The 14,041-nt window shown below is 39.1% G+C and overlaps 1 protein-coding gene across 6 annotated transcripts in view; it reads right to left on the reverse strand.

Annotated features, from left to right (window-relative positions):
- UBE3D (ubiquitin protein ligase E3D) overlaps positions 1-14,041 on the reverse strand; it is an 84,555-nt gene that overhangs the window by 64,617 nt on the left and 5,897 nt on the right. For all 6 annotated transcript variants that reach the window (XR_005104891.1, XR_005104892.1, XM_037391823.1 and 3 more), the window contains exons 4-7: positions 9,496-9,727; positions 3,575-3,644; positions 1,029-1,098; positions 71-179 (exon numbers count right to left, since the gene is read on the reverse strand). Coding sequence is in view for 4 of the 6 variants with exons in the window: in XM_037391823.1 (XP_037247720.1) it covers positions 71-179; positions 1,029-1,098; positions 3,575-3,644; positions 9,496-9,727 (481 nt within the window). In the remaining 2 variants the exon portion in view is untranslated. The remainder of the gene's footprint in view (positions 1-70; positions 180-1,028; positions 1,099-3,574; positions 3,645-9,495; positions 9,728-14,041) is intronic.

Raw genomic sequence — 14,041 nt, forward strand, 5'->3', positions numbered from 1 at the left:
ATACATTTTAGGAACTGGGATTCATAGGTTGAACTTCTTCAGCAGGATAAAGATAAAAAAAACATCTTACCAGAATATAGCTTTTTCCGTTGTCCCCTTTTACAGCGAATCTAAACGTGCTTTTAGCAGAGGACAATTCCACAAGACACTGAGCAACCATGCTCTGTATGAATTGAGACCTGTTTAAGAAATAGCCGCGTATTATATGTTTTCATAACGACTGCATGCACCAACTCACTCATATCGATGCAGTACAAGTATATGAGTATCACCATACTGTTAATTCCACTACAGTCCTACAATCACTTTCTACTGAGAGATGGGACTTCTTTATCTTTCTCTTTCTCAAAACTAGAGGACTTTATATTTCCTGCCATATGAATTTTTTAATAGATCAGCAGTCTAAATTGTGCCACATCACTTACTTGGACCAACGCCAATTGTCAAATGCTGAATAAAAGCTTTTGTCTGTATACTTTACACATCTGAACACAAAGTTCAGAATGATGCACGTTTCAAATACAAATCACAAAAGAAAAGAACTGTGACTAACAGATAGTACAGGACACAAGATAGCTATATCAAGTTCTGTTTCATCTTAGTCTTAACATCAAATTGAATTTCTTGAAAATTCAAAAATGTCATTTCCAGTTAAATATTTCAAGCTTTACTTGATTTAACTTTATATAATATAACCTTCCATTTTCTTCATCAGTCACTAGACATAATGCAAACTTAAATAGTTCAAAATCAATAAATTTTGGCTTATCACCTGAATAGTGAGACATTGCAACAACTTATATAAACTCTCTCTCCTGCATCACACACAAACACACACAGAGAGAAGCAAACAAAATCATACATGACTGAATTCAGACTACAATACCTTTACAAAGCTTAATTCTGTGACAGCACTTTGTTACTTTATGTAATTTTTCAAGAAATTAAAATGTTAACTGCATTTCTAGCATCCTTCCTAAAACATAAATGTGAACAAATCATCTGATTTTTTTATTTTTATTTTTTACCTTGGTGTTGGGGTGAAACTTCCCTCAGATGGTCGAATAATCACCTCAGTGACATAATATTTAACGGTATCTAAAACGACAAAAACTTTTTTTGAGTACAACAGAACAACCGACTTGTTAAGAATAGAGTGTAAGTCACCGTATCACTAAATAAACTTCTGTTCAGTGTTCGATCAAGAGGTGGTCAAATTCTGCTTTGGTTTGTCGGAGGAAAAGCCACCAGTAACAGAAAACATACATTGCCAGAAGAAAACTGCTCTGAGCTAATTACATGATCAGCAGTTTGTCTTCTATATTGATCTTTGTTTAATGCTAGAAACAATCACCTTGAAACAAAGCAAGTAAGAGCTGAAGCCAAACCTGAAAGATGAATTGAAAGAACTTTCCTAAAGCACTGAGATCAGCATAGCTTACATAAGTGTTTTAGTACCCTCTGCTGCTCAGTACTGCTGCGGTGAATCACAAGAGACAGTTTTAATAACAGCACACACAGGAGAATAATTTTGGTCTTTGTTCAAAGAGCAGAATAGAACTCCTTTCCAAAAGTCACATTACCTCAACACTAATACTGCGTATCTTCTGAGTCTCAGTGTAGCTGTTCCCCAAAAGCTCCACTAAGACAGCCTTTAACACTAAATGGACGTGTTTGAGTACAGAATTTAACCCCCATCAATAAAGTCAGGTCAAAGATGATAATATTGAAATTCTGGATCTACGCTACAGACACTGCCTAGCCAGGGGCCCAGAAGAACAGGTTAAGCATAGAGAGCAATAAATTCATCCTACTAAGCCTTAGAATGTGAACAACAGTAGATTGATCAGTTCCATAAATTTCAAGGGTGCAAGGGATTGTCTCCTCTGATCTCTGTCCACACACACCATTAAAACTGGATGAAAGCAAGCATTTCCGGAAGATACTTAATATGTTTTAAAGATTCCAAAATCCTGGTAATCCCACCCGTTCTCCAGATAAGTACTACATGGTTTTAATTATCCTCACTGCTAGGAAATTATATTTTTACTTCTAAGTTAAATTTTAGTCTGCTACGTGTTGTGCCTAGTCCTGGAAGACAGGAAGAAAAGAAGCCAGCTCAGTCACTCCAGCTCCCCAGCTGCTACCCTGAGTAAGGAAGTGGTGCTACTGCTGCAAGAGCATTGGGAATTAAGATGTTTGCTTGCAGAGAAATAGAAAGTGGGATTTCCCAAGAAAAAAAATCACCCAAGTATACGGGGATAGAGTTGGGGGAAAGAATAGTCGACCTGGGAATTTAAAAGCCAAATCTGGCCTCCACAGCTACACCACTCTAATCTAGCTTTATCTTCAGGGCACTGATACCTGCTCCTGAGGAAGCACCAAAGCATGACAGTCAAGTCTGCTCTCTAGTGTTTTTTCACAGAGATGGTTGTGTCTAGACTTACACCATACATCCCTGGTTAGGTTTTTTGTCTGTTCTTTGAACTCTATGTAAATTTCCTACAGTACTGTAAACAATGGATATGCTATATAACTTCAGCCATGTACAGAGTCCAAACCAAATCCCTGCACATCCACACAGCATTTGTTTTTTCCCATACCCCCACTGAGCACATCAATTACTGGTTGCTACAACCGTCTGAAGGTTTAGCTATTAAGGCACCCATTATTCATGACGATCTCTGAAGTCCTTTTACAACCACTGCTTTCCCAAAGTCACAACCTGCTTTGTGGGCTTTCAAACACCTTACCTTAAATGCGATTTTATTAAAGCCTGTACTGTTCAGATCCCTGTACAGGACAATCAGAACCTTCTGTAACAGAAGATCTTCTGTCTTGCATCTCCTCATGACTTATTTCTTATGCAGGCTTTGCTTTTTATGAAAAGTTGTTATATTCTCCAGATCTCTGAACTAAGGCAGGCTCATACTGACTGATGCAGAGGGAGAATGAAAGAATGAACACCACTAGTACCAGTCTTATCATTGATTCTCTCCTGTTAATAACTGCATTTTAAAAACCACCAGAGACTCATCTTTACACTACTTCAGGTAAACCCTGCTGATTCAATATAATGACAGTTTTTACATCAATAATCTCATTATCGGATGATGATGAAAGAGAACCTATTTCTTGGACAAGGCTTCCTTCACATGAAACCAGACTGGCTGCTATCAATCATATCTTTAGCTTCTAGTTCTGTGTTGCTGAAGCTCTGAATTAACCTTTCCATTATTCTGTAGGACTGACAGCAAAATAAACAACCTATAGTTTATCAGGCCTCATTTTTTACTGGGATTCCTAGTAAACTGGAATCATGCACTGAGTCTTCCAAAGCTTTGGAATAAACCAAATACACTACAGAAACATGGAAGAAGAAAATCCCTGTCATAAGCCACTTTCAAGGTCTAACAGTGGAAGTAACAATCTCAGCTGTTCCAGAAAGGAATGAGACAAACACACAGGAATCAGCCCTGCACCTTACTGATAAACTACTTTCCTCCAGAGTTTTTAAACTCCAGTGCTCAATGGCTGATGCAGTGGAGTCTAGTTTGGTTTGTACATCCCATACCTGATGATACTGTTTCTCCCACCATTGTCTTGCAGCGCTTACAAATTACTCTGGTATTTTCCTTTGATTTCTGTAGGACAAAGAAATGTCATTTAAATGTCACTTAGTTATTCTGAAAAAAAGAATATATAATTTTAGCACATTCTCCAGAGCAGATAGTGAACTTTGTATACTTGTTTCTGTTCTCTTTATGTTTACAAACACACATATTTGCATTCACTGCTTGAGCTTTCTACACTTTGACTTGCTTGTAAGTTTCATACTAGTTGTAATGTCTGGCAATATCTGCTGACCACACAGCACAAACTGAATAGCTAACAGGAGAATCTTGTCATATTGAGTGACTAGATAATAAAATGACAAGGTAAATTCGATTTTGATAAGGGCAAAATAATGCACATGAAAAGAAGTGTTCCAAAATACATGCATAAAATATGCTGCAATGTAACTACCATCACTCGGTACAAAGTTCTAGCCACTGTGGACAGTTTTATAAGGAACACCAGTCCAACATTCAACAGAGAACAGAAAATGTCCACAGAGTATTCTGAATTACTAGAGAACAGCTGAAGAACACAACATAGCACGATATTCCAGAAAGGTACAGTGGATTCTGTTATTGAACAACCCCACTCTCTCAACTCAAGCAGAAACAGAAAAAGTATTGACAAAGAATAAATATCAGAGGTGCAAAACAATTTCCATACATAGCAAGAAAACACATGTAATGGGAGAAAGCATGAAAGACAAAAACCTGAGGAGTATCATTGAGGTATATAAAAACATGGATGTTTAGGAAAAGCTGAAGAAGAAAAAAACATTTACTCTCATAGCTCACGCTACGAAATTATAACCTAGTTTGTATCAAATAAAAGGAAGGTGTTTGTCACATAGTGCATAATATAGTTTGGTACTCACTAGAGGCAAGTACTTTTCAGATTAAAAGTATACATAAGTTCAAAAAGTCTTCAGAAACTCAGGGGATGCAATGTTCATCAAAGGCTTATTAAAACCAAAAATGTGGACAACATCTAGTTCAAGAAGTCTCTACGCTGGCCAAAACATCACTCAATACCTGCCTTACTCTTATGTATCCATTACTGCCCATTGAAAAAGATCTCATTTCTGGATGAATCTGTGACATGCCCTAGTCACACTCCTACTAATTCCAGTGTTAATATGTAAATTCAGTATTCGTATCAAGATGTAAGTAAGCACAACTCCTACTTTAATCCAACGTCTAAATTCCAGAACTGGTTCTGTGTGGGCTGATTAACCTGGGCGTAGCACAGTAGAACTCTGTTCCGGAAGCAGTATGTATATACAACCACTATGATGCTCCTGAGTTAATAAACCCTTATGGAGCTAGAAATCCTGAGAATGCAATGAGAAGACATCTAAACTGGATTTTTACATGTAGTCTGTGTATAATCACCTTTAAAATTGTTTATATAACATACAGTACATAAAAATACCCATGTGTAATTAAACAACTACTGGTTTATTGGCTTGGTTTATAAGTCCAAACTAGTCACTATCAACTTGCATATTGTAGCACATGCCTAAAAAATTAGTATTTCAATTTAACATAAATTAAACTGGTTGAGGGGGGAAATCTCCAAATTTATCTTTTTCTGTAACCTTTGTAAAAGATGGCAACAGTTCCCATGGATTCCAACTGGAGTGAACACACACGCACTCTCTAGAGGGCATAGTTTTCTTCATATTGCTTAGTATTCATATTTTAAAGTGTGTACGGTGATGACTCGTCAGACTGATGTCCAGAACAAAAAGTGGTGATCTGTGGCCTATCACATCACAAAATTCTTAAAACAAAATAAAAACAAACAAACAAACAAAAAGAGCAGCATGAAGTAAATCCAGTGGCCCTAGCTATCTCAGGTACACTTTTTGTCTTACAAATAAGTTTTGAGGTATGTCCATTACAGTCTGTCTTCAGAACCTGGAGTGTGGACTCTCAAGACTACGCAGATTTCCAAGCACAATTATTCTAATAAAAAATTGAATAATGAATTGTTAATTGAGTTATTTTAATTCAGGTGCCTTAAAGGACATGTAGTCTGTCATTAGATTGGTGATGAAAGAGATTATAGATAAGTCAAACAGACACTGGGCCAATTTTTCCAGTTACTCTATGGAAGAGTGTAAGTACTTCCTGCTGCAATGACAGGAAAGGAGTAAACAAGGGAGGTAAAGGAGTTATACACACCAGCCTGGATAATTAGGCAAGTTGTGCTTAGTCTAACAATCTGCACTAAAATATAACCAAATGCCAGATGATATATCCAGAAACAGCAGGAACAACAAAGGCAGTGATGATAAAATAAAGGAATACATAGTAGAAGACAGCAAAAATCGAACTAATATAGATGATGGTAGCTAATCAAACCAGAATTACTAGTGAGATGCTACAAAAGAAAGGGCAAACATGATCTCTGAATGCATGAGCAACTGAATAGTTGATACGGATAAACAAAAAACCAGAATATCTTCAGAATTAGTGAGATGATTACTGAAAAAATGGATCTATAAAGTATGCTGAAATTTTGGAAAATGCTTTGGAAAACTACTACAAAAATAATTTCCAGAAAATAAATACACCTTAGAGATAAAAAGAGATACAGAGTTGCAATTCTTAGTGTGCATAATTTAATAGAAGGCAGCAAAGAGGATGATTAACCACTGAAAGAGATTACCAAGGAATGTGATAAAGCTTCCATCACTTGAAGTATTAAATCAATATTGGACATCTTTCTCAAAGCTATAGCTCAGACAGAACTGATGGATTTGATGCTGGAAATACCTAACAGACTTCTCTGATCTGTACAATGCAAATAATACAGTGAACAGAAAGGACCACTCTGGCTCCACAAAAACCATAAAAGCATCCCACATCAAATCTGAACTTATGATCACAAAGTCCTGCTTCGTCCTCACAAACCAGGAATCAAACTAAAAGCCCCAGGGAGCGCCCAACAGCCTTTGCTAAAGCTTCAGAGAGCTATGTTGGAAGTACAGTCCCCTCATTATGGAGATCAGAAAAACATCTGGCTCATATATATGCAATCATCCCCTTTCCCATTTCCTACCTTTCTAGTCCTCTCAAACATACACAGTAAAATCACTTGCTTAACGTGAAAAGCAAGAGTAAGTAGAGAGGGTTTTGTGAAAACCGGTATTTGAGGTCGGTACAAATATTGCACAGCACAAGTATGTAATGTACAGTACTTCCTTGAAAGGTAAAACTTGAATGTTTTTTTCTGACTACAGTTACAGGTGCTAACTGAGAATTGTGCAGTACAGTACCTAAAAAACATGGCTAAATCGTATTATGCTTCAACAGAAAAAGCAAGTTTTAGCTAGACTAATTAAAACAATATATCTATTTGACAACTTGCAGCTGCTGGCAATTTGTGGATGGAGGTGGATCACCAGCCTAATATTTTCTGTTTCTACTCCTAAGGATCCCTGATACGGTGTCAGGGAAAATATTTTCCCCCAAGAGATACTATTAGGATGCTGCAAGACCATGTGACATTTAAAAACTATGTTACACTGGAAGACTAATAGATGTGAAAAATGTATTTGCAATGGATGGATGCTGTCTTGGTCCCACTGGAGGCTGGAAAAGATTAAGCATCTCTGGTACGTTTCTGCTACTATTTTGGTCATGGGCAAACACTTCCGAAAGAACTGCAATGCAATTAAAAAAGAACTTTCATACTGGGGCAGACTGCAACAATATTCTCTGAAATGAGAACACTTATTCCAATAGCAATCTATCTTGCCTCTAACTTTCTATTACTCGTATTATGGAAGAATTTTCTGTTTCATTATGAGGGTTTTTTTCCTTATTAGTCCAGTTTCTGCTGGATCTTACAGTTTTGCTCATTTGCTTGGCAACCAAGTGATGCTGGAAATAATCAAATGCAGAAATAAGAATTCATTGCAAGCGTGAACGATGTAGAAAGAAGGATTTGACACAAACAAGGAAACAATTCTAAACTTCAATGCAAGTTTAAGGAAGAAAACATGAAAATTCATCCACTAAACTACTATTGTATGCCTCTGACAGCAAATAGCCTCCCTCCTCATTCAAAAAATCTGCTGTTATCCTGATTTGACCCACATCTCAGTAACGTCTTTGCCCCACATCCTTTTACCATGTTTCTGCCTCAACACCATCTCTCTTCTCACGAACGTTCTCTTTGATTGATTGAAGAAGGGTGCTGGGTGGACTGCTCCCCTGTCTTTGGGCTGCAAAGCGAACTCCATGCACCCTGCCTCTTCCCGTCTTTGTTCCCACTGTTCTAAGATCTCTTTTGAGGCTATTGAAATATAAGATAATTCATTTTGGGAAGCTCTGGCAGAAGCACTGCCCTCTTGGAAATTTGGAATCTTTTGCTCAGCCTCCTTCTTAAGGATACTTAGAAGAAATAACTCCAATTGCCACAGAGTTAATCCAAATTAATCTGCTTCTCTCACGCTGATATCCTTTCAGGGTATCAGTTCTTATTTTCCCCTCCCCATATTCTGCTTCTCAAAGAACAATGGAACAAGAAACCAGTGGGACCACAGATGCAAGACTTGCAAATAAGAACTGTAGGACAGAACTATTCCCCAAGCAGATGGCTCACTTGGATGCATTGCACCAGCAACCGTTGAACTGTGAGAATCCCAGTGATTTAACTGTGGATAATACAAATCCCTAATGACGATAAGCAGCAGCAGCAGACAGGAATCAGGGTCTCTGGTGTTACTTCTCAGCAGATTAGAAGTTTCATGTTGGGAATCTGTACACAGCAAGTCATCAGCTGTTACAGATACAAGTTGCCAAGGCAGCAATCGTTGCCATAATTGCAGGATTTCAGTAATTAGGTTTAATATATGGTATTGGAAGCAAAGATGGTATCTGTAGGCCCAACCTTTGTCAGCACAAATACAGACAAGCAGCAGATTAACAGAAAAGGCTTTATGGAAATGGCTCTGATGACCTAAATTCCTGGATCTTCCTCTGGTAGAAGAAAATATTATTGCTTGAACTTTTATACAAGTGCTAGACTTCTAAGATAAGTAAAGCACTGAATTTTCTTTCTTCATGGGTTCTATCCCACCATTGAGACAGTATCCCTAAAAATTTTTCTTTTTTCCTGGCAACAACAATTTTTGATGTTTCTAAGCCAAATGATAGCCTTCTTCCTAGAGACTCAGCTGGTGGATATATCCTCTCCTGGAACAACTCAGAAACATCAATATGAACAGTTGTAACTTGAGGTGGCAGGTCCCTTTCACTAGACAAAGCAGTCAAACAAACTCAATTTCCTTAACTGTATTCTAAGAGTATAAAACACTTAAATCCAGCCACAAAACACATTCTGATTTTTCCAAGTCTTTCTGAAGCTACAAAAAAAGAGGAAAGAAAAAAAAAATCACACCTTCCTTTGATCATATTTAAGGCTATGCATCCAGTCATAGTTTGAGAAGAAAAAGCATTGTTAGTCCAGTTTCCTCCTCATTCTTCACTCTACTACCCTTTGACAAACACCTAACCCATTACAGTTATTACCTTACTAAATGCTGATGTTCTTCACTCAGGACATTTTTGGTGGAAATATTTGAGTTTAAAACTACACAATTAAACAGTTTCTAATTCAATTTATAGAAAGACGTTCTTGCGTAACTAGGTCAATATCAAGACTATGGTGCATGCTTTAGAAAATGTAAATCATAGTTTAGAGTATTTTCTGGCTTCTGTACAACTGAAGGTCAACAACTTTCTATGACCTTCAAAACAGCTCTGTAATACACACAAGTTAAATAAACTGGTGACAAAAAAGTGTTTTACAACTAAAAAAGTGCAAATACATTCACTTAAGAATTATTCAAACAAAATACTTTACCAAGTTGGAACCACTCTGAGAAGCATGGTGTCCACCCACTGAGCAGCACATGGGAGATTCAGACACATGTGATTCCTTTCCTGAATTCAACAGAAAAAAAGTGTCTCCAAGAAAACAGTCATCATGCTGAGGGTGCAAAGTGCTTCTGGCAAAGGGGTTAGGGTGACAACACCACTCTTCAATTAAAGCACTCCAATTTTCACTTGGTAGAGGAAGAACTCTGAGAAATTTCCTAAGAGGGAAGAAGAAAAATATATTTCAATATGTTACATTCTTTTCAAAGACACTAGAAGAGAGCTTAGATGCCTTACAAACAGCAGGGGCAAGTATGGCATTTTCTCAAAAGGAAGTGCTTGACTCTCCTTTCAGTCAAAGGCACTTTCTTTGGGTGAATTCTGAGAAAGCAATAGCTGAGTGTTTCCTGCCAAGTTTGTGATGAAGCATTTCCCAAGGGTGAATCTCCAATGATTGTAAGGCAGAACTTGGCATAATCCTCTCTTGAAATGAATCGCACAGCAAAAATAAAACAGTTCTACCCAGTCATGAAAAATGTAACAATGGGCATTTTGCAGTTATACTTATTATTACTTTTTGTAAAGTTCCCTTGTACCAAGTGTTGATATAAAAACAGAAACAGACTGATGCCACAGCAAGTGAAAACATGTCCTTTGAAGCCCTTCAAAGTCAGATACCAGACTGACAAATCTAAATCCTGAGAAAAATACCACAGTATATCTTACTTTTTTTTAAAAAAAGGGATAATGCAAATTTAATTTAGATTCAGATTAAACTTTCAGAAGTCACATACAAAAAATTCCAAATCTTTCTCCTGGGCAGTTTTATCAACCAAGGAGGCTGCTCCAGCCAATTCCAGACTTTGCTTCCATTATCAGTTGTATTAGGTTCATGTGGACAGGCTTTGGTAGAGCAGGGACTACAGAGATGGCTCCTGTGAGAAGCTGCTAGAAGCTTCCCCCGTGTCTGATGGAGCCAATGCCAGCTGGCTCCAAGACAGACCTGCCGCTGGCCAAGGCCGAGCCCATCACTGATGGTGACAGCGCCTCTGGGATAACATATTTAAGGAGGAGGGAAAAAACCTGCCTACAGCAGGAGCTAGGAGTGAGAACACGTGAGAGCAGCAGCTCTGCAGACCCCCAGGCCAGTGCAGAAGGAGGGGGAGCAGCTGCTCCAGGCACCAGAGCAGAGATTCCCCTGCAGCCCGTGGTGCAGCCCACGGTGAGGCAGGCTGTGCCCTGCAGCCCGTGGAGATCCATGGTGGAGCAGATTTCCACCTGCAGCCCGTGGAGGACCCCACGCCAGAGCAGGGGGATGCCCCAGAGAGGCTGTGACCCCGTGGGAAGCCCACACTGGAGCAGGATCCTGGCAGGACCTGTGGAGCCATGGAGAGAGGAGGCCACAATGAAGCAGTTTTGCTGGCAGGACTTGTGACCCTGTGGAAGGGACCCACACTGGAGCAGTTTGTGAAAAGCTGCAGTGCATGGGAAGGACTTATGCTGGAAAAGTTCGTGGAGAACTGTCTCCCATGGGAGAGACCCCAGGCTGGAGCAGGGCAGAGTGTGAGGACCCTCCCCCTGAGGGGGAAGGAGCATCAGAGACAGCATGTGATGGACTGACCCCAGCCCCATTCCCCATGGCCCTGTGCTGCTGCAGTGGGAGGAAGCAAAGAAAACCAGGAGTGAAATTAAACCCAGGAAGAAGAGAGGGGTAGGGGAAAATTGTTTTTAAGTGTTGTGTTTATTTCCCATTATCCTACTCTGATTTGAATTATAATAAACTAAACTAATTTCTCCAAGTTAAGTCTGTTTTGCCTGTGACAGTAATTGGTGAGCGATCTCCCTGTCCTCATCTCAACCCATGAGCCTTTCGTTATATTTTCTCCCCCCTCTCCAGCTGAGAAGGGGACTGACAGAGCAGCTTTGGTGGGCACCTGGCATCCAGCCAGGGTCAACCCACCACATCAGTGTTGCTCTTAATTTATTTTCTTTGGCTACATACAGTGCCAGAGGATTTTATTAGCCATTATTTGGAATCACTGCTTTAAGTCATAAAATATACTCTTAAAGCTATAATATATATGTGTGGCTATATAAATACCAGCTTGGTCATTATGAGTGAGCGGTCAATGCTTTCCCGCCTACAGTTCCTATAGCTAGTCTGTGGTGCCATCACATGTGGTTTTCTTAAGAACATAAAAGTATTGATGGATACTGTCACTTTCTTTAATCTGTGTTTTCTAGAAAACTATTGCACTGGGCAGAAATTCAGCCCCTTTATCAAAACAACAGGCAATGGCTTTAACGGTATGCACCCCTCCAACAATTTTTCCTAGATGCACTGCTTGTTGCAGAGCTGCACTTTCTGCTGTGTTTGTTTAATTTTTTGCCTAGTTTCCTTGAATGCTCTCCTTTTATTCCCTTATTTTCTCTGCTGTTGCCTGAAACCATTACATAGAGCTCCCTGATTCTACTACTTACTTAAAATTTGCCAATACAACTTTGCTTATGGTGCTACTTTGTAAATAAACACACAGCTGCCAAGTCAAGTTACACATTCTCCCTTTCTTGCAGTTTACAGAGTATACTTTTCTGAAGATGCCAGTTCTTCCTATTATAGTTTCTGGTGCCTTTTGTGTTGTTGGGTAGGTGAAAGTACAATCTTCCATAAAAACTCCTTTCTTTTTGGATCGACAATACATTTTAAACTGTGCTTGCCCCACCTGCAGGTGAAACTTGGAATAACTCTTCCTCCGACCCAGCTTTATCATAACGCAGATCAACTCTTGGCCTAACCCATCACTGTCCTCACATCCTGTGGTCTTACAAATTGCCTGAGATATAACCACAATTCTGCCGTGGTGGGACATTAATACCGGTGTTGGCCTAATGATTAGTTTTAGCCTTGTCCAGTTAGTTCTAATGCCTGGACTCAGACTGAAAAAAAGAAGTCTTTATTCCTGTGCATTGTTCTTCACACTACAGCAACAAAAAATTGTATTGCTCAGCAATGTTTTTTCAAGTGGTACATACAGGGGGAAAAAAAAGACAGAGGTTATCTTAAGCTTCAGATTAGTGCTGTACAGTCTAATTAAATTACCCTTTCTTTACCCTTACAGTCTAGAGCATCAAGATCTTGAATTCTTGTCCAACAAAACCAGTTGTTCCAGCCAGTAGGAATTTCCTAAACAGACTCCTCCTAACTTTGAGCTATACAGAAAATATAGGATTTCCACTATATTTTAGGCTCTTGCCATTCATAGGTGGAAAGCCATATTCTGGATTACTAGAAGTGAGAAAGTGTAATACTCATTAAAACTTAGTTTTCTAGAAAGAAAAAAAAAAAAAGGAAAGGAAAAGATACTTGAAGTTTCCTGGGTGCTGACAAACTTGAGGCTGCTAAATGCAGTGATAAAACCCAGCTAACAGGAGGACTTATCTCCCCAAACTTGCTAATAACAACTGACTTTCCACTTTAGGCTGCCTTCACAGTCAGAGAGCAACACACACTTCTTAGGTTGGGACCTTTAAGAGAAACTTCCTCCTTCTGAAAGTGTCTAATATAGTCAGGGTGAATATCCTTCTGGAGGCAGTTCTCTGTCTCCAAACAGGAAGCCAAGGTAATTAACTTAGTTTTAAAAAGCTAGAAGTTAAGCAACAATCTAAGAATTCTCCCATAAGGATGCAATTCTTAGGTGGGCTTCCATGCTACAGTAAGTATTTGACCATAAAGATCCTTCTAAGGCTGGACTAAAAAAAATAATCTCTAACACAATTATTAACCAATACCCAAGGTCCCAGTAATATCATCATATCTACAGAAAATTCCAAAAACTGGAAGTAAAATGAACTTTAGACTTTTAAATACAAAGGCTTAAGTATAACACTTCTGTTCCGTTAGAGAAAAAGAGAAAGAAAAAGGATCCAACTGAATTTCTTTAACAGCAGTCTTCCTTATTTACTTACTAAAAAATCTTGGACAGCCAAGCTTGACAGTTAGTTGTCATGCTTAAGGCTATGTATGTAGGAAAAGTGTAATCAGAAGATCTCCCTTGCCATCACCTTTTCCATAGAATACTTACATAATACAAATTCTTAACATTTGGACTAAGGAAAACATTTATTCCTTAACAGTCAGCTTATGCAGTTTATTTTTCAAAACATTCAGTCTTGTATTGGGTTTGCATGGCAAGGTTTTGGTAGCAGGGGGGCTTACTGAGGTGGCTCCTGTGAGAAGCTGCTAGATGCTTCCCCTATGACTGATGAAGCCAAAGCCAGTCGGCTCCAAGACAAACCTGCTGCTGGCCAAGGCCATGCCCATCAGCAAAGTTGGTAGCACCTCTGAGATAACATATTTAAGAAGAGGGAAAAAACCCAACTGCATGACAAATTGCAGCGGTGGGAGAGCAGTGAGAATATGTGAGAGCAACAACTGTGCAGACACCAAGGTAAATGAAGAAAGAGGGGGAAGAGGTACCTCAGGCACCAGAGCAGAGATTCCCCTGCAGCCCGTGGTGCAGCCCACGGTGAGG

This window comes from Falco rusticolus, chromosome 6 (assembly GCF_015220075.1).
Source record: "Falco rusticolus isolate bFalRus1 chromosome 6, bFalRus1.pri, whole genome shotgun sequence".
In the NCBI taxonomy this organism is placed as follows: domain Eukaryota; kingdom Metazoa; phylum Chordata; class Aves; order Falconiformes; family Falconidae; genus Falco; species Falco rusticolus.